A 23,387-nucleotide genomic window follows, 5' to 3' on the forward strand; every position below is an offset into this window, starting at 1 on the left:
AAAAGTCACTCTCCAACTGTAATACATCTTAGTTTGTTATATCAGTATGAGAATTTAAATACTGGAAATCTGGGAAAGGTTGACTGAAGATGGAAGTATATGATTTTGGCAAGGGATATAGCTCAGTGATAGAACATTTACCTAGCATATGCAAAAATGTAGGTTCAGTCCCCATACTTCTTCACCCACAAAAAGTATGATCTTAAATGGAGATAGTCATCTTGAATACATATCATTTTTAGAGAGTGAAATGTAAATAGACCTAAATAAAACTTTTCATGAGGACTGGAGAGATGGCTTAGCAGTTAAAGCACTTGCCTGCAAAGCCTAAAGACCCAGGTTCAACTCCCCAGTACCCACATAAACTAGATGCACAAGGTGGCACATACTTAAGGAGTTAATTTGCTATGACTAGAGGCTCTGGTTCGCCCATTCTCTCTGTATGCCTCTCTCTGTCAAATATTTTTTTAAAAAGATTTGCATTTGGCCAGGCGTGGTAGGGCATGCCTTTAATCCCAGCTCTTGGGAGGCAGAGGTTAGGAGGATTGCCATAAGTTGGAGTCCACCCTGAGACGACATAGTAGATTCCAGGTCAGCCTGAGCTAGAGCGAGATCCTACCTCAACCCCCCCCCCCCCCACACACAAGCTTTGCATTAATTTACAGATGAACAGATTTTAAATATTTTATTTTTCCTGGATTTACCTTCAAGGAAATAAGCCATGTTCTTTTTTTTAATTTATTTTTTTCTTTTCTTTTTTATTAACATTTTCCATGATTATAAAAAAAATCCCATGGTAATACCCTCCCTCCCACACTTTCCCCTTTGAAATTCCATTCTCTATCATATTACCTCCCCATCTCAATCATTGTACTTACATATATACAATATCAACCTATTAAGTACCCTCCTCCCTTCCTTTCTCTTCCCTTTATGTCTCCTTTTTAACTTACTGTAAGCCATGTTCTTTAGTAACATATTGCATGTACTTTGTCAGGATCCTGGGCCATGTTCCTAGGAAGGTATTGTTGCTGTTGGTTATATAGGAGTCTTGGTTTTAGTAGGTCCCTTATCACCAATTCTGGAAAGATCCTAGGTAATGATGGCATTTTTACATTTCTTATGTTCCTGGACAAGAACTTATTAATGGAAAAGAAAGATATTTTTGTGTGTTACATAGTAATTTGCTTATATATTTTTATTTTTGGGGTTTTCACTGTAGGTTCTCTTTAATCCAGGTTGACCTGGAATTCACAATGTAGTGTCAGGATAGCCTTGAACACACAGTGATCCTCCTACCTTGGCCTCCTGAGTGCTGGGATTAAAGGTGTATGCCACCATGCCTGGCTAAAACTTGTTTTGTTTTGATTTGTTGAGTTAGGGTCTCACTCTAGCGCATAGCTCAGGCTGATCTCACACTTACTCTGTAGTCCCAGGTTGGCCACCATCTCAAAATGATCCTAAGCTGTTAATTACAGCTTTTTGTTGTTCTTTTCTAGTTACCGTGAAAAAGCAAAGAAAGATGCTGCTGCTGTGGGTAACCATGTTGCCAAGCTGCTGCAGACCATTGGCCAGGTAAGTGGCAGGGCACACTGTGCCTTTGATAGTATATCTCCTGCAAGGCTGGACCAGAGAAGGGTTAAAGAGAGAGAAGGAGTAGGGGTTGGAGAGATGGCTCAGAAGTTAAGGTGCTTGCCTACAAAACCTAAGGACCTGGGTTTGATTCTCCAGTACCCACATAAAGCCAGATGTACAAGGTGGCACATGCATTCGGAGTTGTTTCCATTTGCTAGGGGCCCTGGAGCACCCATTCTCATTCTTTCCTATCTCTCTCTCTGACTTTCTCTTTTCCAAATAAATAAATAAATAAAATATTTTAAATATTTTAAAAAGAGATAGAAGGAGTGGTCTGGCTTTTTGCTTCTCCTAGAGACTGCTTACTTGTCTGTCCAGTGAGAACCCCTGTTATAAGAGAACAGTTGTGAGCGAGGCATGGTGGCACATGCCTTTAATCCCAGCACTTGGGAGGCAAAGATAGGAGGATTGCCGTGAGTTTGAGGCCACCCTGAAAATACAGAGTGAATTCCAGGTCAGCCTGGGCTAAAGTGAGCCCCTATCTCAAAAAAAAAAAAAAAAAAAAAAAAAAGAAGCAGCAGCAGCAGCAGTTGTGTTTAAAGTGTTCTAGCTCTCGGAGAGCACTTTCCCAACTCATAGTCATTGGCTTTGTGCTGTGTCCTCTGTTAATTGTTTATTTTGGGGGGGGAGGAGATGGTGCGGTCAATAAAGTGTTTGCTTTGTAAGCATGAGGACCTAAATTCAGTCCTCAGCACCCATGTGCTTTGCAGGCATTTGTAATCCCAGCCACCCCTGTGGGTGAGAAGGGAATTGGTGGCAGGAGAATTCCTGAAAGCATGGAGGCCAACTACTCTGAGGAAAGCAGAGGTGTATAATGTGAAACTCTGACTTCCATGTGCATGCTGTGTCCCACACCTCTGCATTCACACATATGAACACATATATAGTATCCCCCCTCCCCCCAAAATTCTCTCTTTTATATTGGAGTAAACCCTGCATTCATCTCTTTACAGGCACCAGAGTCCATTTCAGAGAAAGACTTAAAATTGCTCTGTAAGTCTCCTGAATTAATTGTATTATTTTGCTTGATAAAAAATATATTACAGGGGCTACTTCTCAGGAATTTAAATAGGTGATTTTTTAAATTATCAGTGGTCTCAGTGGTAGAGATATATATCATTGTTGGTTAAGTTTTATTTTATTTCATTTGATTTTCTTGTAGGGTATTTTAAGACTGAACCATAGGTAGAGTATTTGTCTGTGGCAGGGTTAAAAAGGCATTCAGGGAAGTTCATTGAAAATTGTTACTAATACAGAATTATTTTTGGCATAGTAATTTTAAGAGAATTTTTGTGTAAAGACTTTCAGGTGCAAAGTCCTCAGTTACATGTACATTGACAGTGTTTGAATACTTAACTTTGATCTGCCAAGTGACTCCAGTGGAATTAAGAATTTGCCATCTAGTTTCAAAGTGGCTTGGCTTCTGGGATTTTCTACATGCTCTCTTAGTAGGTCAAGAGTTTTTGTTTTTTTTTTTTTAAAGAAATTCATCTATATCTGTTTTTAAAAATTTTTTATTTTATTTTATTTATTTATTTGAGAGCGACAGACACAGAGAGAAAGACAGAGGGGGAGAGAGAGAATGGGCGCGCCAGGGCTTCCAGCCTCTGCAAATGAACTCCAGACGCGTGCGCCCCCTTGTGCATCTGGCTAACGTGGGACCTGGGGAACCGAGCCTCGAACCGGGGTCCTTAGGCTTCACAAGCAAGCGCTTAACCGCTAAGCCATCTCTCCAGCCCAAGAGTATTTTATTTAAGAGTCAGTTGCAGAATAATAAAAATCTCTTTTATATGCTACTTGATGATTTCTGCCCATCCCCATAGCTATTATTCCTACTTCTTGCAGACGTTTATATTTTACTTACTTCCCAAACTTAAGATAGGTTATTCAGCTTCTCCATTTCATGACTTTTCTATACAATGTCTATAGACTATGTCAATGTTTTGTTACACTACTACTATTATACCTTGTGTCTGCATTACTGTTTGTTTCTTGAGATTGTATACCAGATTAAAAGCTGGTTTGTGAGTTTATTCTGATCTGTGTACATTAAAGCACATTTAAAAATTTCTGTAATATAAAAACGTGACTTCAAAAAAACTGTTTATTTGAGAGAGAGGAGAGAAAGATTTGGACATGATAGGGCCTCTAGCCACTGCAAATGAATTCCAGACACATATGCCACCTTGTGCATCTGGCTTTACAAAAGTACTGGGGAATCAAAACTGGGTCCTTTGGCTTTGTAGACAAGTGCCTTAACTGCTAAGCCATTTTTCCAGCCTTGTTTTATAAAAATATTTTTATTTAGGTGTGATGGCATACACCTTTAATCCTAGTACTTGGGAGGCTGAAGTAGAAGGATTGCTGTGAGTTCAATGCCACCCTCAGACTGTATAGTGAATTACAGGTCAGCCTGGCCTAGAGTAAGACCCTACTTAGGGGAAAAAAAAAAAAAAAAAAAAAAAGCTGGTTGTGGTGGCGCACTCCTTTAATGCCAGCAGTCAGGAGGCGGAGGTAGGAGGATCATCATGAGTTTAAGGCCACCCTGAGACTACATAGTGAATTCCAGGTCAGCCTGAGCTAGAGTGAAACCTTACCTCAAAAAAAAAAAAAAAAATCATTTATTTAATTTATTTGAGAAAGAGGCAGAGAGAGAAAGAAAGAGAGAGAGCGCGTGCACAAGCAAGTGTGACAGACAATGGGTGTGCCAGAGCCTGTAGCCACTGCCGACTAACTCCAGACACATGCACCACCTTGTGCATCTGGCTTACATGGGTACTGGGGAATCAAACCTGGGTCCTTAGGCTACAGAGTCAAATGCTTTAAGCATTAAACTCTCTTTACAGCCCTTGTTTTACTTTTTTAAAATATTTTATTTATTTTCAAGCTGAGAGAGAGAAAGAGACAGAGACAGAGAGAGAGAGAGAATGCCAGAGCCTCCAGCTGTTTCAAACAAAATCCAGATGCATGCACCACTTTGTGCGTCTGGCTTTAGTACTGGGGAACTTAACTCAGGTCATTAGGTTTTTTGTTTTGTTTTTAAATTTTTTTAACTTGATTTTTATTTATTTATTTGGGAAACAGGAGAGAAAGAATGGGCATGCCAGGGCCTACAGCCACTAAATGAACTCTAAATGTGTGCATCCCCTTGTGCATCTGGCTTACATGGGTTTGGGAAATTGAACCAAGGTCCTTTGGCTTTTCAGGCAAATGCCTTTAACCATGAAGCCATCTCTCCAGCCCATGTCATTGGGCTTTGCAGGCAAGCACCTTTACTGCTGAGCCATTTCTCCAGCCCTGTTGTTTGTTTTAAAGCCTGTGTGTACCAAAACCAGAATGAATAATACTCTTCCCTTTAGGTCTGCTTATCTTTAGTAATGGTGGAAGGTATTATTTATTGAAATAGTTGCTGACAAGGATATGAACTTGAGATAATTTGTGTTTGATTTCCTTCTCTGCTAACCATTAGAGATAGAGAGCTTTTCTTTATATTTTCATGTCTGTGAAGGTACATTAAACTTTCTATTAATTTTTTAATGTTCTTATTTATTTATTTATTTATTTATTTTGGTTTTTCGAGGTAGGGTCTCACTCTAGCCCAGGCTGACCTGGAATTCACTATGTAGTCTCAGGGTGGCCTTGAACTCACGGCAATCCTCCTACCTCTGCCTCCCAAGTGCTGGGATTAAAGGCGTGCGCCACCACACCCGGCTTCTTATTTATTTTTTATTAACAACTTCCATGACTGAAAACAATATCCCATTCTAATGCCCTCCCTCCCCCCACTTTCCCCTTTGAAACTCCATTCTCCATCATATCCTCTCTACCCCTTTCAATCAGTCTCTCTTTTATTTTGATGTCATCATCTTTTCCTCCACCTATGATGTTCTTGTATAGTTGGTGTCAGGCACTGTGAGGTAATGAATATCCAGGCCATTTTGTGTCTGGGGGGCATGTTGTAAGGAGTCCTACCCTTCCTTTGGCTCTCACATTCTTTCTGACACCTCTTCCACAATGGACCCTGAACCTTGGAAGGTGTGATAGAGATATTGCAGTGCTAAGCACTCCTGTCACTTCTTCCCAGCACCATGATGCCTTCTGAGTCATCCCAAGGTCACTGCCACCTGAAAAGAGAAGGTTCTCTACCAAAAGTGAGAGTAGCATTAATATAAGGGTATGAACATTAAGAGAAGTGCTTACTGGGCAGTTTGATAAGCATAATATATACATTTAGCCAGACAGCAACAGATGTTATACCTCTAGGGCTCATGACTACCCCGTTTTAGGTTTTCAGTATCAGGGATGTATTCCCTCTCATGGAGCAGGCCTCCTGTCCAGTTAGAGGGCAGCTGGTTTCCATCATAACCGACGTGCCACTATTGCACCCATTGGTTCATTTGACCTGGCTAGCCAAACATAAGGCTTGCAGTGTCCACTGTTGAGTATCTTCACTGGTGATTTCTCTCTCTCCCATTGAACTGCATGCAGAAAGGCTTCTTCCAGCTTTCTGTCAGCTGGTCTACATGGAGGAGGTTATCAGCTCATTTCCAACAGGATTTCTCAGTGGCCTTGCAGCCCAAGTCTGTGGAGTCTTCAGCAATAGGGTCTTACCATCTATTCCTGGTGGGAAACCAAGGGCCTTGGCAATGGGCTGTAATGTTTTGGGGGCATCGGGGACCTCCCTGGCCAACAACTCACTGGATGGTATCCCATCGGATTTTCTAGCAACAATCTACAGCTCCTGAGTGTTCCATTGTACAAAAAAGTAGGTTTCCATATGATTTATTTGTATCCTCTTAGATTTTGATAAGTCTTCCCTCCACCTTTCCTTTACTCAGTCTCTTCCCCTGACCTCACTTAGGCCTTTTCACCCCCATTAATCTATTCTTCTACATATATATAAAGTACCATCCTATTAAGTAGCCCCCTCCCTTTTTATTCCCTTTATATCTCTTTTGTAGCTTACTGGCCGTTGCTACCAAGTAGCCAATCTGACAGGAGTGAGATGGAATCTCAACATAGTTTTAATCTGCATTTTTCCCTGATAACTAGGAATGCAGAACATTTTTTTAAAATTTTTAAATTTTTATTAACATTTTCCATGATTATAAAAAAAGTCCCATGGTAATTCCCTCCCTCCCCACCCCCACACTTTCCCCTTTGAAATTACATTCTCCATCATATTACCTCCCTATCTCAATCATTGTACTTACATATATATAATATCAACCTATTAAGTATCCTCCTCCCTTCCTTTCTCTTCCCTTTATGTCTCCTTTTTAACTTACTGGCCTCTGCTACCAAGTATTTTCCTTTTCATGCAGAAGCCCAATCATCTGTAGCTAGTATCCACATATGAGAGAGAACATGTGGCGCTTGGCTTTCTGTGCCTGGGTTACCTCACTTAGTATAATACTTTCCAGATCCATCCATTTTCCTGCAAATTTCATAACTTCATTATTCTTTACCGCTGAGTCGAACTCCATTGTATAAATGTGCCACATCTTCATTATCCACTCATCAGTTGAAGGAAATCTAGGCTGATTCCATTTCCCAGCTATTATAGATTGAGCAGCAATAAACATGGTAGAGCACGTACTTCTAAGGAAATGAGATGAGTCCTTTGGATATATGCGTAGGAGTGCTATAGCTGGGTCATATGGTAGATCAATCTTTAGCTGTTTTAGGAACCTCCACACTGTTTTCCACAATGGCTGGACCAGATTGCATTCCCACCAGCAGTGTAGAAGGGTTCCTCTTTTTCCACATCCCTGCCAACATTTATGATCATTTGTTTTCATGATGGTGGTGGCCTAGAACATTTTTTTAGAAGCTTATATGCCATCCAAATTTCTTCTTTTGAGAACTATTTAGTTCCATAGCCCTTATTTTATTTTATTTTATTTTGGTTTTTCGAGGTAGGGTCTCACTTTACCTTAGGGTGACCTGAAATTTTCTATGTAGTCTCAGGGTGGCCTCAAACTCATGGTGATACTCCTACCTCTGACTCCCGAGTACTGGGATTAAAGGCGTGTGCTACCACGCCCTGCTCATAGCCCATTTTTTAATTGGCTTGTTTGATTTCTAATTATTTAATTTTTTTAGTTCTTTGTATTCCTAGATATTAATCTTCTATCAGATGCATAGCTGACAAAGATTTTTTTCCCATTCTGTAGATTGCCTGTTTGCTCTATTCACAGTGTCCTTTGCAATACAAAATCTTTGTAATTTCATGAGTTCTCAGCAGTGAATCTGTGGCTTTATTGCCTGAGCAATTGGGGTTATATTAGAAAGTCTTTGCGAAGACCAATATGTTGAATGGTTTCCCCTACTTTTTCCTCTACCAGTTTCGGGGTTTCAGGTGTGATGTTAAGGTCTTTAGTCCATTTGGACTTAATTCTTGTGCATGGAGAGACAGAAGAATCTATTTTCATCCTTCTACAGAATGTATCCAGTTTTCCCAACACTATGTTGAAGAGACTGTCTTTTCTCCAATGAGTATTTTTGGCATTTTTATCGACTATCAGGTGGCTATAGCTTCCCGGACTTACATCTGGGTCCTCTATTTTGTTCCATTGATCTACATGTGTGCTTTTTTGTTAGTACCATGCTGTATTTGTTACTATGGCTCTGTAGTATAGGTTAAAATCAGGTATAGTAATACCAGCAGCATTATTTTTGTTGCTCAGTATTGTTTTAGATATTCAAGATTTTTTGATTCCCAATGAATTTTTGGATTGTTTTTTCTATTTCCATGAAGAATGCCATTGGAATTTTGATGGGCATTGCATTAAATGTGTAGATTGCTTTTGGTGAGACTGACATTTGAACAATACTGATTCTTCAAATCCAAAAAGAACAGATGTCTTTACATTTCCTAGTGTCTTCTGCAATTTCTCACTTGAGTGTTTTAAAGTTTGTATTGTAGAGATCCTTCATTTCCTTGGTTACATTTATTCTAAGGTGTTTTTTTTTTTTTTTAATGCTGTTGTGAATGGGAATGATTCTCTGATTTCATCCTCTGTGTTTATTGTTAGCATATAGGAAGGCTGCTGATTTCTGTGTTTATTTTGTATCCTGCTACACGGCTATAGGTGTTTATCAGTTCTAATAGCTTGCTGCTAGAGTCTTTAGGGTCCTTTATGTATAGAATCATATCATCTGAAAATAATGATAACTTGATGTCTTCCTTTCCAGTTTGTATCCTTCTTATGTGTGTCTCTTGCCTTATTGCTATGGCTAAGACTTCTAGTACTATATTAAATAAAAATGGGGACAGTGGACACCCTTGTCTTGTTCCTGATATTATTAGAAAAGCTTCCAGTTTTTCCCCATTTAGTAATATGTTGGCTGTAGGCTTGTCATAAATAGCCTTTATTATGTTGAGATATGTTCCTTCTATTCCCAGTCTCTGTAGGACTTTTATCATGAAAGGATGTTGGATTTTGTTAAATGCTTTCTCTGCATCTAATGAAATGATAATGTGATTTTTGTCTTCCAGTCCAGTGGCCCCTTTATTCATTTTTTTAAAATATTTTAATTTATTTGAGAGAGAGAGAGAGAGAATGGGTGCACTAGGGCCTCTAGCCACTGCAAACAAACTCCAGATGCATGTGCCCCTTATGCATCTGGCTTACGTGGATCCTGTGGAATCGAGTCTGTTTTTTGGCTTTGCAGACAAGTGTCTTAACTGCTAAGCCATCTCTCCAGCCCTATTATATTTTTTTAAAGTTATTTGTGTGCATATGTGTCTGGAATTGCCTAAATGTTTTCCGTAATACATTCATTTATCACAGTCATAATTTGTGAATGTTTTACTGTTTTCAGGCAGCAATTCTGCATTTCTTCGAGTGGTAAGATGTCGATCTTTAGCTGAAGAATATGGTTTAGATACAATTAACAAAGATGAAATTAGTAAGTATAATAATGTTTTGCTGCTAGGTTAAAAAGAACGTGTGTATAATAGTGTATAAATGGTGCTAATAAGATGAAAGAAATATTTATGTTTAAATATTTTTATAAATTTACCTTAGTGATTTTAAAATTTATATATACTATATAAAAATAAGTATATAAAATTATATTAGGTTATGGAGTGTTATCATATATAAGAACTAGAGTCATCATGTTTCTATTTTAGTACAGCATTGTAGACTTAATTGTGTGACTCTAGCTTATAGTCCATAAGACTGTTGGGCTACATCTAATATATTTTCCCTTATCTCATTATTAATCATTTTTTATTTTATTGTCATAAAACATTTAAATTTTGTGCTAATATTGTGTTGTGCCTAAATCTCTAATATGAATTTAGGCTTGCTTGTATACAAATTACCCAGAAATTGTACTAATTTTTTTTCTTTCAGTTTCTAGCATGGACAATCCAGATAGTGAGATAGTATTGTATTTAATGCTGCGAGCTGTTGATAGATTTCACAAACAACATGGTAGATATCCAGGTAAGGATAACAATAGATTTGCCAAATGTGATAAAATCTTTAGTTATATTGGAACAGAATCTTATGTAGCCCAGGCTGTCCTTGAACTCATGATCCTTTTGTATCAGCCTCTTGAGTGTTGGTAGTGAGACACCACATCAGGCTCAATAAAATCTTAAGGCTGGAGAGATGGTTTAGCAGCTAAGGTGTTTGCCTGCAAAGCCAAAGGATCCCTGTTCGACTCTCCAAGACCCACATAAACCAGATGCACAAGGGGAGTGCAAGCATCTGGAGTCCATTTGCAGTGGCTGGAGGCCCAGGCGTGCCCATTCTCCCTCCAAATAAAATAAATAAATAAAATATTTTTTTAAGTTAAAAAAATCTGAAGTAGAAACTTGAAATGAATTTTTAATGTTCTCTGGGTATTTAGCAGAATATTTACTTGGGTTTCTAAATATAACTACTTAAAATTTTTTTTTAAATTTTCTTAAAATTTTTATGAGAGTGAGAGAGAAAGAATTGGTGTGCCAGGGCCTCCAGCCACTACAGTCAAATCCAGATGTGTGTGCCATCTTGTGTTCATGTGCAAACTTGTGTGATTGTATCACCTTGTGTGTCTGGCTTATGTGGGATCTGAAGAGTTGAACACAGGTCTTTAGGCTTCATAAGCAAGTACCTTAGTCACTAAGCCATCTCTCCAGCCCACTTGCAAACTTTTTATTTTTATTTTTTAAAAGATATTTATTTATTTATTAGAGACAGAGAGAGAGGTGGGAGGGGGAGAGAGAGAGAGAATGGGCACACCAGGGCCTCTAGCCACTGTAAATGAACTCCAGATGCATTTGCCACCATGTGCATCTGGCTAATGTGGGACCCGGAGAATCGGACCTAGGTCCTTAGGCTTCACAGGCATGTGCCTTAACCACTAAGCCATCTCTCCAGCCCACTTGCAAACTTTTTAATTCTACACTATTACAGAGGAAAGTTGGCTAAGTGTATAGAAGAAAACTTTTTTTTTTTTTTTTTTGTTTTGTTTTTTGAGGTAGGTTCTCACTCTGGTCCAGGCTGACCTGTTGTTAACTCTGTCATATCAGGGTCATACTTCTTTTTTTCATGATTTGTTTTGTTTTGTTTTTGTTTTTGAGGTAGGGTCTTGCTGTAGCCCAGGTTGACCTGGAATTCAGTATGTAGTTTCAAGCTGGCCTTGAACTCATGGTAATCTTCCTACCTCTGCCTCCCAAGTGCTGGGATTTCAAGGCATGCACCACCATACCTGGCTCTTTTCACCATTTAAAAAAAAAAAAAATTATTTGCAAGCAGAGAGAGAAAGAGAAAGAGGGTACACCAAGGCCTACTGCCACTTCAAATAACACATGTACCACTTTGTGCATTTGGCTTTACATGGGTACTGGGGGATTGAACCCAGGCCATCAGGCTTTGCAAGCAAGTGCCTTTAAACATTGAGCCATCTCTCCAGCTCCATTTTATAAAACATTTTTCTTTTCTTTTTGAGGCAGCCCAATAGACTGGCCTTTTTTTTTTTTTTTTTTTTTAAATGTTTGTGTGATGCGGGGCCAGGGGTGGGGGAATGAATTGGCATGCCATGGCCAACAGCTACTGCAATTGAACTTCAGGTGCGTATGCTACCTCGTGTGCTTGTACAGTCTTGCACGTTTGTGTCACCTTGTGTGTCTGGCTTATGTAGGACCTGCAGAATCAAACATGTGTCCTTAGCCTTCACAGGCAAATGCCTTAACCACTAAACCATCTCTCCAGCCCTTGTCAAGGTAAGGTCTCACTCTAGCCCAGGCTAACTTGGAATTCACTGTGTGGTCTCAGGCTGGCCTTGAACTCAGAGCAGTTCTCCTACCTCTCTGCCTTCAGAGTGCTGGGATTACAGGCATGTGCCATCTGATATGCCTGCTTTGTCCCCTTTTCATATTTTTAAATATTGTTTTTATCCTTTTATAAGCTTTTTCTATTTGAGATTGGGTCTCATTCTGTAATCTAGGCTGTTCTGAAACTCACTGTGTTGCCTAGATTGGTCTTAATTTTGAGTTTATGGCAATCCTCCTGCTTTAGCTGTCAAGTAGTAGGATTACAGGTATAAGCTACCACTCCTTGTTTTATGGGTTTTTTTTTTTTTAGATTTGGGAGTCTGGCCTGGAAATCCCTGTACAGCCCAGGCTGGCCTCAAACTCTTGATCTTCTTGCTTCAACCTCCAGAGTGCTTAGATAAAAGATGTGTACTAAGTACCATGCCTGGCTCATAGTTTATTCCTAAAACTCCCACTGAGTTTAATGGAGAGAAATAGGAAGTCACAGGCAAAATACCACTGACCCCTGAAGTCAGATATAGAAATTTCTTTGTTCTGTACTTTTTGTTGTCTGCAAAGGTAGTAATTGGGAAATTGGCTTAATCTTAAAGATCCACAGTGGCTCAGAATTTTTTTAAAAGATTTTATTTTTATTGATTTGTTTATCAGAGATGGGGTAAGTGCAAATGGGCACACCAGGGTCTGTAGCCACTGCAAACAAACTCCAGATGCATGTGCCACCATGTGCATCTGGCTTATGTGGGACCTGGAGAATCGAACCTGGGTTCTTAGGCTTCACAGGCATGTGCCTTCACTGCTAAGTCATCTCTCCAGCCCAGAACTTTTTACTTGATAATTGTAATTATACATGGTTATTGCATAGCAATATATTCTAGCCATATATATCGTAAAATCTATTGCCTTAACTAATGTAATAATACCCCCAGTTTTAGTCACAATGAATAAACTTACTAGAAAGGAAAAAAAAATCAAATGCTTTATTTGTATTATTTAATTAGAATGTCTTTTTTTTCTTGCATAATACACCAAAACAGTTGTTGATTGAATGGATAAAGGTTCTCATGTAGTTGTATGATTGCTAGGCTGGAGATTCTGAAATCTAGACTGAGTTAAACATTTAATACTCACCTCATTTAGTTGCTTGGCACCTTAGCCAAGATGATAGGAATAACTAGGGGCTTTTTAGTATCATTTTCTACTTGGCAGGTTGAGCTTCCTTTTACCATAGCTGCCGTATGTTAGACTTCTTCCATGATAACTGGCTTCCCCAAAGTTAAAACTCCAGAAGACTGAAGTGGAAGGTATAAGACCTCAAAAAAATATTATTTATTTATTTAAGAGAGGCAGATAAAAAGAGAGAATGGTCACACCAGGGCCTCTAGCTACTGTAAACAAACTCCAGATGCATGCACCCCTTTTGCATCTGACTAATGTGGGCCCTGGGGAATTGAACTGGAGACCTTAGGCTTTGCAGGCAAACACCTTAACTACTAAGCCATTTCCACAGCCCATAAGACTTTATGATTTATGTCTGGAGGCTACACAGCAGCACTTATGTTGTATTCTGTTGGTCTTAAAGGGCTATCTTTAAAGTGTGGGAGAGATTACAGGAAAGTCTGAAGGGGATGTTTATTGTGGAGTGTAGCATACCATGGGAGAGTAATTCTAACATATAGGACACAGGTTTTAGAGTTAAACTATATTCTAGTCTAAGCTCTGTCACTATCTTTGACTTTGAATAAGCTACTATTTCTTTCCAAGTCTCAATTCTCTTCTTTATAGAGTGACGGTTAAAGTATTGGTTTATAGTGATTAAATATGTGATATATGAAAATCACTTTACACAGTTATTAGCACCTTGATAATCAGTAAAGGGTAATGATATGATGAAAGGTAGTAATAATTTTTAAATCTTGGAGTTAAATATTTTTTGTAATACATAAACATTCTATTTCTCCATTAATAATAATTTCTTTTCTTTGGAAACATTGCAGTTTAATCATCCAGAACTTCTTAAGGATTAGGTATGGTAGCTCACCATACCTAAAGTAGAAAAATTGCTTTGAGTTCGAGGTCAGCTTGGGCTATGAAGTAAGACTCTGCCCCCCCCCCCCCACAAATATATAGTAAGGAATAAAGCAAGAAGGAACAAATGAGGCCAGGTGTGGTGGCGCATGCCTTTTATCCCAGCACCTTGGAAGTCGAGGTAGGGGGACCACTGTGAGTTTGAGGCCAACCTGGGACTACAGAGTGAGTTCCAGGTCAGTCTGGGCTAGAGTGAAACTCCACCTTAAAACAAACAGAAAAAGAACAAATGAGCTAATTTGGGGAGGCTAAAGGTGTGGCTAAATGGTAGAATGCTTACCCTAGCATTTGTGAGCAAAACAGGGGAAAAAAAAAATGCTTGGGTTTATATTGTACTTTTGCTATCCATGAACCAAATAATGAGATCTGTTTTTGCCTGAGATTTCTCATCTGTAAGTGGAAAGAAATAGTTTTACATAATCCATAATGTGAGAATTAAATCAATGCAAACATATGAGATACTTAGACTGGTATCTAGCATCTACTATTTGTCAATAAATATTAGCTATTATTAGAGATTTTTCCTCAGTCTCATTCAGTTTCTTAGAAATGGATAATAAAGGGCTGGGGATGTAGCTGTAGCTCAGTTGGTAAAGTGCTTACCTAGCATGCATGAAGCCCTGGGTTCAATCCCTATTACTTTATATATCAGTTGTAGTGGCACATGACTGTAACCCCAGCACTCAGGAAGTGGATACAGGAGGATCAAAAGCTCAAAGTTGCCAGGCGTGGTAGTGCATGCCTTTAATCCCAGCACTGGGGAGGCAGAGGTAGGAGTATTGCTATGAGTTCAGGGTCAGCCTGAGAGTACATAGTGAATTCACAGTGAAACCCTACCTCGAAAAACCAAAAGAAAAAAAAAGTAGTTAAAGGTCATCAGCTTTGGCTACAAAGCAAGTTTGAGTCTAGCCTAGAATACATAAGATCTTGTCTCCAAAATAAATAAGACACTTTCTCGTTTATTTCTTTTACCAAATAATTACTAAATATTAACTATATGTCACATACTCTTCTAGGTAATTAGTAGGGAACAATGGGCTTTTTTTTTTTACCAAGAGGAGAACTGGTGTGCTCCAGACACGTAGCGCCACCTAGTGGGCATGTGTGACCTTGCACTTGCCTTTGTGCATCTGGCTAAGGTGGGATCTGGAGAGTAGAACATGGGTCCTTAGGCTTTGCAGTCAAGTGCTTTAAGTGCTGAGCCTTCTCTCCAGCCCCTGGATTTTTTTTTTTTTTTTTTTTTTTTTTTTGAGATAGGGTCTCATGTCCTAGGCTAGACACAAATTTGCTTATGCAGCCAAGGATAACCTGGAACTTTGATCCTCCTGTCTCTATCTTCCAAGTGCTAGGATTATAGTCTTGTATCACCATGTCCACTTTACATGGTTCTAGGGATGGAACCTAGGGTTTCATGGCATGCTAGGCAAGCACTCTATTAATTGAACCACATTCCCAGCTCTGACAAAGACTTGTTACACTTGAATTTAAAAAAAAATACACACACACACACACATATATGTATATGTATATATAATCTATCTTGTGTGCCTGTGTGCATGTCTCTACTCCATGGGTCTCTTGCCACTGCAAATGAATGCCAGATGGATGTGCTGCTTTGCATTTGGCTTTATGTGGGTGCTAGGGAATTGAACCCAGGCTGACAGGTTTTGCAAACAAGTGCCTTCAACCTCTGAGTCATATCTCCAGCCCTGCACTTAAAGTGTGTGTATGTATGTATTTATTTGAAGCAAAGCGAGAAAAACAGAGTGAATATGAGTGTGCCAGGCCTTCTGCCACTGGAAGTAAACTCCAAACGCATGTCACTTTGTGCATCTGGCTTTACATGGGTACTGGAGGATTGAATCCCAGCCATCAGGCTTTGCAAGCAATCATCTTTAGCAGATGAGCTATCTTTCTAGCTGATATTTAAAATAGCTTTTAGTTGATCTCTTTGGATATAGATTTCTGGTATTTACATGTGTTAGTTTTATGCTTTATTGGTTTTCTTTAGTTTCATACTTTATTGTTCTGAGTAGACCACTTGAAGTTGGATTAAATAAAGGAGGTAACCATTAATTTTGACTCACATATTTATTTTAATGAAAAAAAAATATATATATAAATCCTCTCCCCAGGAGTGTCTAACTATCAAGTTGAAGAAGATATAGGGAAGTTGAAGTCCTGTCTTACTGGCTTCCTTCAGGAATATGGGTTATCTGTAATGGTGAAAGATGATTATGTCCATGAATTGTGAGTATTTTTTTCTCAAAAAATTGTTTATTCATTTATTTTAGAGGAAAAAAGAGATACTTAAGAGGATGAGAATAAATATGGTTGTGTCAGGGCCTGTGCCACTGAGCTGCATGTGCCACATGGCTTTACATGGGTATTGGGGAAACGAACATCAGCCAACAGGCTTTGCAAGCAAGTGCCTTTAACCACTGAGCAATCTCCCCAGCCTATGAGTATTCTTTAGGGCATATAAAAGATAATACCTGCCTGTCCACTGCAGCTAACCAAAGATCTTTTCTCCATCCTTCCCTGTAGTTGTCGATATGGAGCTGCTGAGCCACACACCATTGCTGCATTCTTGGGAGGTAAGTTTTAATACTTGAAAACTTCTCTGTAGTAACAGAATACAGTTATTATTTTAATAGTTTTGTTTCCCTAGCTATTTTAATGAAGGAAGTCAGTGAAGCAGCAAGTTAAGTTTATTCATTAGTTCACCATACTGGTCTTCCTACCTTCTGTCTATCCCATGGCCATCCATCTCAAACATGGAAGTCTTTAGTCCTTCTGAAGAATGATTTTGATCCTGAGTCTTACTCAATCATCTGCACATTACCAGTACACAACACATGCCTTCCTGTTTTCCCTCCTTCTCTTCTCTTTCCCTTCATTCCTTCCTCCCTTTGCCTCTACAGTACTCAGAAACAAGGACCTTAGCTTGCCATTAAATTCCCTGTGTATTTGCAGCACCCCATGTTTTTGCCTGTGGCAGGATGGTATGATGGCCAGAACACTGCTCTTCAATTGGTCTTGTTTTGAGGTCCCAGAGCCTGTCCTAAATCTTTGCACCTCCAGACCCCATTAGCCTTAAAAATTCATCTCCTGTTATGTCCAAAACCTACCTTTTCTTCATAGCCCAATTAAAAACTGCCATTTTTTTCATAAAACAAAAAAAAAAATTGTTTTCTCCCATCATTTCCTCCTTTTCTTAAGCCAGTTTAGGCTATGGCATCAGTCAGATATGTTATTAACAATCGAAATTTGCTTCTCACAGTTCTGGCAGTCTGAAATAAAGGTGCCAACATAGGGTTTGGAGAGAGTTCACTGCTTGAGTCATAATATAATACCTCTTCTTGCTATAACTGCACATAGTGGAAGAAAATGGTAAAAGACCCCCTCCAGGATCTCCTTTATAAGATCATTGATTAGGGTTTCACCCTCATCACTTAGTCATCCCCCCAGAAGCCCCACCACTAATAACATTGCATCAGGTGTTTCAACATACTAATAGAGGTGAGAGACATCAAGTTAATAATACCTTCAAAATATTTATTATCCTACCTATGATTTCAAATAGCCTGAGCTATTTGCTTGCAATGTCTTTCTTTCTAGATGATTGTTTGAAGGCATATACAGTCTGATTAACATTAAAAGTGTTTGAAATGCTAATGAATGATTCAGACCTAAAAGAACTATAAGTACATCCAAATTAAAGCCTGATTCTGGATAATTTGGTTAAATAAAGCCACTCTCTTATGCCGAAATACTAAAGTAACTTGCCATTTAACAGAAAAGAGCAAATTATTTATTTCAGAGTCAGTTAAGTTTTTAGGAGACACAACCAGAGAAGTATTAAAAACATAAATTGGGGGCTAGAGAGATGGCTCAGCTGTTAAAGGTATTTGCTTGTGAAGCCTGATGGCTTAAGCCCGATTCACTAGTACCCATGTAAAGTCAGATGCACAGAGTGGCACATACATCTGGAATTCACTTGCAGGAAGCCCTGTCACGCCATACTTCTTCTCAATTAAGATTTAAAAAAATTTTTTTTCAATTAGAGAAAAGAGACAAAGAGATAGAACAGGTGTGCTAGGGCCTTCAGCTGCTGCAGCAAATGAACTCCAGACACATGTGTCACTGTGCATCTGGCTTCATATGGGTACTGGAACTGAACTCTTGTTGTTAGACTTTGCAGGCAAACACTTTAGCTACTGAACAGGTGCATCTCTCCAGCTCCTCAGATAAATTTAGAAAACATAAATAGGGCTGGAGAGATGGCTCAGCAGTTAAGTGTCCACCACAAGCACGAGGGCCTGAGACCACCTGCGTTCCAGTCTCTAGAACCCACATAACAGCTGGGCATGGCCCCGTAAACCTGTAACCCTCGTTCCCTGAGGAACTGGGGGAAGGAGGGATTAGGACAGGCTCTGGACCTCAAAACAAGACCAACTGAAGAGCAGTGTTCTGGCCATCATACCACCCTGCCATAGGCAAAAACATGGGTTGCTGCAAGGGCACATACATGTACATATAACACACACACACGCGTGTGTAAAAATAAAAGAGGCAAAGTTATAAAATTCAAATGCACCAGGTGTGGTGGCACAGACCTTTAATCCCAACACTTGGGAGGCAGAGGTAGGAGGATCACTGAGTTTGAGACCACCCTGAAACTACATAGTGAATTTCAGGTCAGCCTGGGCTAAAGCAAGACTCCACCTCAAAACACACAAAGCAGAGCCGGGTGTGGTGGCACATACCTTCAATCCCAGCAGTTCGGAGGCAGAGATAGGAGGATCGCCATGAGTTCAAGGCCACCCTGAGACTACAGAGTGAATGAGTGAATTCCAGGTCAGCCTGAGCTAGAGTGAGACCCTACCTCGGGGGGGGGGGGGGTAGTGCAATGGGGCAGGAGGAAGACAGGGAGATTGGGAATGGGAGGCAGTAGGGAGGCAAAGAACATGGTATAATGATATATGAAAATGTCAGAATGAAACCAATTTCTTTTGTATGCTATTCCAAGAATTAATTTAAAAAGAACCTCCTCCAAAAGAAACAAAACACCTCCAAATGCAACAGAAGGGATTCTTTGAGGATCTTTATGCCTCTCTGTATCCTTTTTAAAAGTTCCACCAATCAAATTACTGCTTAAACTGACTTGTTCACTTACTAGATATTGCCAACTTTCAAAGCCACTATAATTAAAAAATAACTGAGCTGAGCTGGAAAGATGGCTTAGTGGTTACAGCACTTGCCTGCAAAGTCAGAGGACCCAGTTTCAATTCCCCAGGGCCCACATAAGCCAGTTACACAAGGTGGCACATGTGTCTGGAGTTCATTTGCAACGGCTAGAGGCCCTGGTGTGTCCATTCTCTTTCTATCTGCCTCTTTCTCAAATAAACAAACAAAATACCTCAGTCTTCTAATTTGTGGCTTAGTATCTCACTGAATGAATTTCCAAACCAAAAGTTTTATTTCCTTTAATATTGGAAAATTTTTATTTTTTTGCTTTTTTGAGGTAGGATTTCAGTCTAGCTCAGGCTGACCTAGAATTTACTATGTAGTCTCAAGGTGGCTTCAAACTCATGGACATCCTCCTACTTCTGCCTCCCAAGTGCTGGGATTAAAGGCATGCACCACCATGCCAGGTTTAGACCCTTGGAAATTTTTTTTTTTTTTTGGTTTTGCGTCATGTAGCCCAGGCTACCCTTCAACTGCTTATATGGCTTAAGCTGGCCTTGAACTCCTTATCTTCCTGACCTTCTCCCAAGGGCTGGGATTATAGATGTGCTATACCATGCCTGGTTATTTGAACTCTTATAATTTATTATTTTAAAAGATTTGTTCTTTTTCTTGCAGGAGCTGCTGCTCAAGAAGTTATCAAAATAATCACCAAACAATTTGTAATTTTTAATAATACTTACATTTATAGTGGAATGTCACAAACTTCAGCAACTTTTCAGTTATAGAATAAGCACCTTGTATAGTGTATTAATGATTAAACTGTAATTGTCTTCATATCATACTTCAGTGTGTAATATTTTTTTAAAGGAGAGCTGTTAAATTGTTTCCTCAATAAACATTTTACTCATATGTAATGTAGTATCAATTTTTTGTGAGGGTGGGAGCAGGGAGAAAGCAGTCATTTTCCCAAAGAATAAAAACTACTTTGAGGGCTGGAGAGAAGGCTTAGTGGTTAAGCACTTGCCTGTGAAACCTAAGGACCGCAGTTCAAGGCTCGATTCCCCAGGATCCATGTTAGCCAGATGCACAAGGGGGCACATGTGTCTGGAGTTTGTTTGCAGTGGCTGGAGGCCTTGGCACGCCTATTCTTTCTCTCTTTCTGCCCCTTTGTCACTTTCAAGTAAATAAATAATAATAAATTTTTAAAAATTAAAAAACTATTTTGAGGAGGGTACTTAATAGGTTGATATTGTATATATGTAAGTACAATGATTGAGAAGGGGAGGTAATATGATGGAGAATGGAATTTCAAATGGGAAAGTGTGAGGGTGGGGAGGGAGGGAATTACCATGGGATATATTTTATAATCATGGAAAATGTTAATAAAAAATTTTAAAAAAATGGAAAAATAAATAAATAAGCAGAGATTAAAAACAAACTATTTTGAGGAGGGTACTTAATAGGTTGATATTGTATATATGTAAGTACAATGATTGAGATGGGGAGGTAATATGATGGAGAATGGAATTTCAAGGGGAAAATGTGGGGTGGGGGGAGGGAGAAAATTAACATGGGATTTTTTTTATAATCATGGAAAATGCTAATAAAAATTTTAAAAAATAAAATAATAAAAAATTTGAAAATTAAAAAACTATTTCAAGGAGGGTGCTTAATAGGTTGATATTGTATATATGTAAGTACAATGATTGAGATGGGGAGGTAATATGTTGGAGAATGGAATTTCAAAGGGGAAAGTGTGGGACGGGGGTAGGGAGGGAATTACCATGGGATTTTTTTTTATAATCATGGAAAATGCTAATAAAAATTTTAAAAAACTATTTTGATTCTAATTTAGTTCATTATACTGTCTTGATACTTCAGTTATTTATCATAGATATCTATTTCATTAGAAATAGTTGATGATTTTTTTGTGTGTGTGTGGTGCACATTCACAAATGCAAATTTATGTGTCTGTAGGTAGCAGTGTGTGTGCATGTGCAGGTGTGCAGGCCAGAGGTCAAAATTCCTCAGTCACCTTTACCTTACTTAGTTTTAAAAATATATTTATTTTTACTTATTTATTTGAGAGAGAAAGAGGCAGATAGAGGGAGGATGGGCACACGAGGGCATCCAGCTGCTACAAACAAATTTCAGATGCATGTGCCACCTTGTGCATCTGGCTTACATGTGTTCTGGGGACAGAATACACATAAGCAAGTGCCTTAACTGCTAAGCCATCTCTCCACCCTGCACCTTTTTTTGTTGTTTTTGTTTTTCGAGGTAGGGTCTCACTCTAGCTCAGGCTGACCTGGAATTCACTATGTAATCTCAGGGTGGCCTTGAACTCCCAGTGATCCTCCTACCTCTGCCTCCCAAATGCTGGGATTAAAGGTGTGTACCACCACACCCAGCTGCATCTTATTTTTTAAGACAGGGTCTTTACTGAACCTAGAGCTCACAAATTCTGCTAAACTAGCTAGTCAGTGAGCCCCAGAGATTCTTGTTTTCTGTTTCCTGAGCACTGGGATTACAGGCAGGCAACATTATGTTGGGCAAATTATGTGGCTACTGGGGAACTGAACTCAGGTCCTCATGTTTGTACCACAAATACTTTACCCCCCAGCCCTAAAAAATATTTTTTCTTACAATCTTAATGAGCTTAAGCTATGTGCAGGTTATTTGAGAAAAAGCACGAGCACATGAACAGGCCAGGGCCTCTTGCCACTACACAGGAACTCCAGGTGTGTATGGAGTTACTTACTTCCATGGAAAGATCCTTTAGGACCATCGTTACTTTTTTAAAATATTATTTGAGAGCAAGAGAGAAAAAGAAAGAGGCAGAGAGGGGGAGAGAGAGAATGGGTGTGCCAGGACCTTCAGCTGCTGCAAATAACCTCCAGATACGTGTGTTCCCTTGTGCACGTGTGTGACATTGCACACTTGGAACACTATCTGGCTTACATGGGACTTGGAGATTTGAACATGAGTTCTTAGGTTTCGCAGGCAGGCACCTTAAATGCTAAGCCATCTCTCTGACCCCATCATTACTTTTTTTTTTTTTTTGAGGTAAGGTCTCACTCTGGTCCAGGCTGACCTGGAATTAACTCTGTAGTCTCAGGGTGGCCTTGAACTCATGGCGATCCTCCTACCTCTGCCTCCCAAGTGCTGGGATTAAAGGTGTGCGCCACCACGCCCGGCTCCCATCATTTTTTTTTTTAATATTTTTTGTTCATTTTTTATTTATTTATTTGAGAGTGACAGACACAGGGAGAAAGACAGATAGAGTGAGAGAGAGAGGATGGGCGCGCCAGGGCCTCCAGCCACTGCAAACGAACTCCAGACGCGTGCGCCCCCTTGTGCATCTGGCTAACGTGGGACCTGGGGAACCGAGCCTCGAACCGGGGTCCTTAGGCTTCCTAGGCAAGCGCTTAACCGCTAGGCCATCTCTCCAGCCCATCATTACTTTTTAACATAGAATTTTAGACATTGCAAGATGTAAAGTTTTTATCAGAAAACAAAAACTAACCCCATGTAGTGTCACAGTAAGTAAAGTTTTGCCACTAGATCTACTTCTTGAAATGTTATGAAGTCTCATCTACATTACAAAAACCTCAAATTTCATTTTAAAGTGTAATCATATTGGACTAATAGCATTCACCAGCATATTGGCAGGAGGAGGGGGAGAGTGGAGAATTCCTTAAGATGGGCGAAGTTGGGCTGGAGATTGCTCAGTAGTTAAGGCACTTGCCTGCAAAGCCTAGGGACCTGGGTTCAATTCCCCAGTACCCATGTAAGCCAGCTGCACAAGGGGGCACATGCATCTAGAGTTAGTTTGCAGTGGCTAGAGGTCCTGTTCCCTGCCTTTCTCATAAATAAATAAATTATTTAAAAATATGGCAGCTGGAGAGATGGTATAGCAGTTAAGGTGCCTGCCTGCAAAGCCTAAGGACTCATGTTTAATTCTCCAGGTCCCATGTAAGCCAGATGCACAGTGACACATGCACACAAGGAGGCACACATGTGTGGAGTTTGACTGCAGTGGCTGGTGGCCCTGTTGTGCCAACTCTTTCTCTTAAAAAAAAAAGATGGGTGAAGTTATAAACTGGAAATCCAGAAGGCAGGGCCTAGATTCTGACATATATAGCTGAGGAATGTTTTAACATGACCTTAGGGCCGTACGTTGGCTACCACTGAAAAG

The 23,387-nt window shown here is 39.6% G+C and overlaps 1 protein-coding gene across 3 annotated transcripts in view; it reads left to right on the forward strand.

The window, feature by feature from the left end:
* Nucleotides 1-20,098, forward strand: part of Nae1 (NEDD8 activating enzyme E1 subunit 1) — a 46,210-nt gene extending 26,112 nt beyond the window's left edge. For 2 of the 3 annotated variants that reach the window (XM_004663475.2, XM_045141665.1), the window contains 7 exons: nt 1,500-1,575; nt 2,589-2,628; nt 9,463-9,549; nt 10,002-10,094; nt 16,132-16,246; nt 16,544-16,593; nt 19,865-20,098. In XM_004663475.2, coding sequence (XP_004663532.1) covers nt 1,500-1,575; nt 2,589-2,628; nt 9,463-9,549; nt 10,002-10,094; nt 16,132-16,246; nt 16,544-16,593; nt 19,865-19,974 — 571 coding nt within the window. In that variant the 3' untranslated portion in view covers nt 19,975-20,098. The remainder of the gene's footprint in view (nt 1-1,499; nt 1,576-2,588; nt 2,629-9,462; nt 9,550-10,001; nt 10,095-16,131; nt 16,247-16,543; nt 16,594-19,864) is intronic. The other variant, XM_045141664.1, reaches the window with a different exon arrangement.
* Nucleotides 20,099-23,387: the final 3,289 nt, after the last annotated feature.

The sequence above is a fragment of the Jaculus jaculus genome, chromosome 1 (assembly GCF_020740685.1).
Source record: "Jaculus jaculus isolate mJacJac1 chromosome 1, mJacJac1.mat.Y.cur, whole genome shotgun sequence".
Taxonomy (NCBI): Eukaryota; Metazoa; Chordata; class Mammalia; order Rodentia; family Dipodidae; genus Jaculus; species Jaculus jaculus.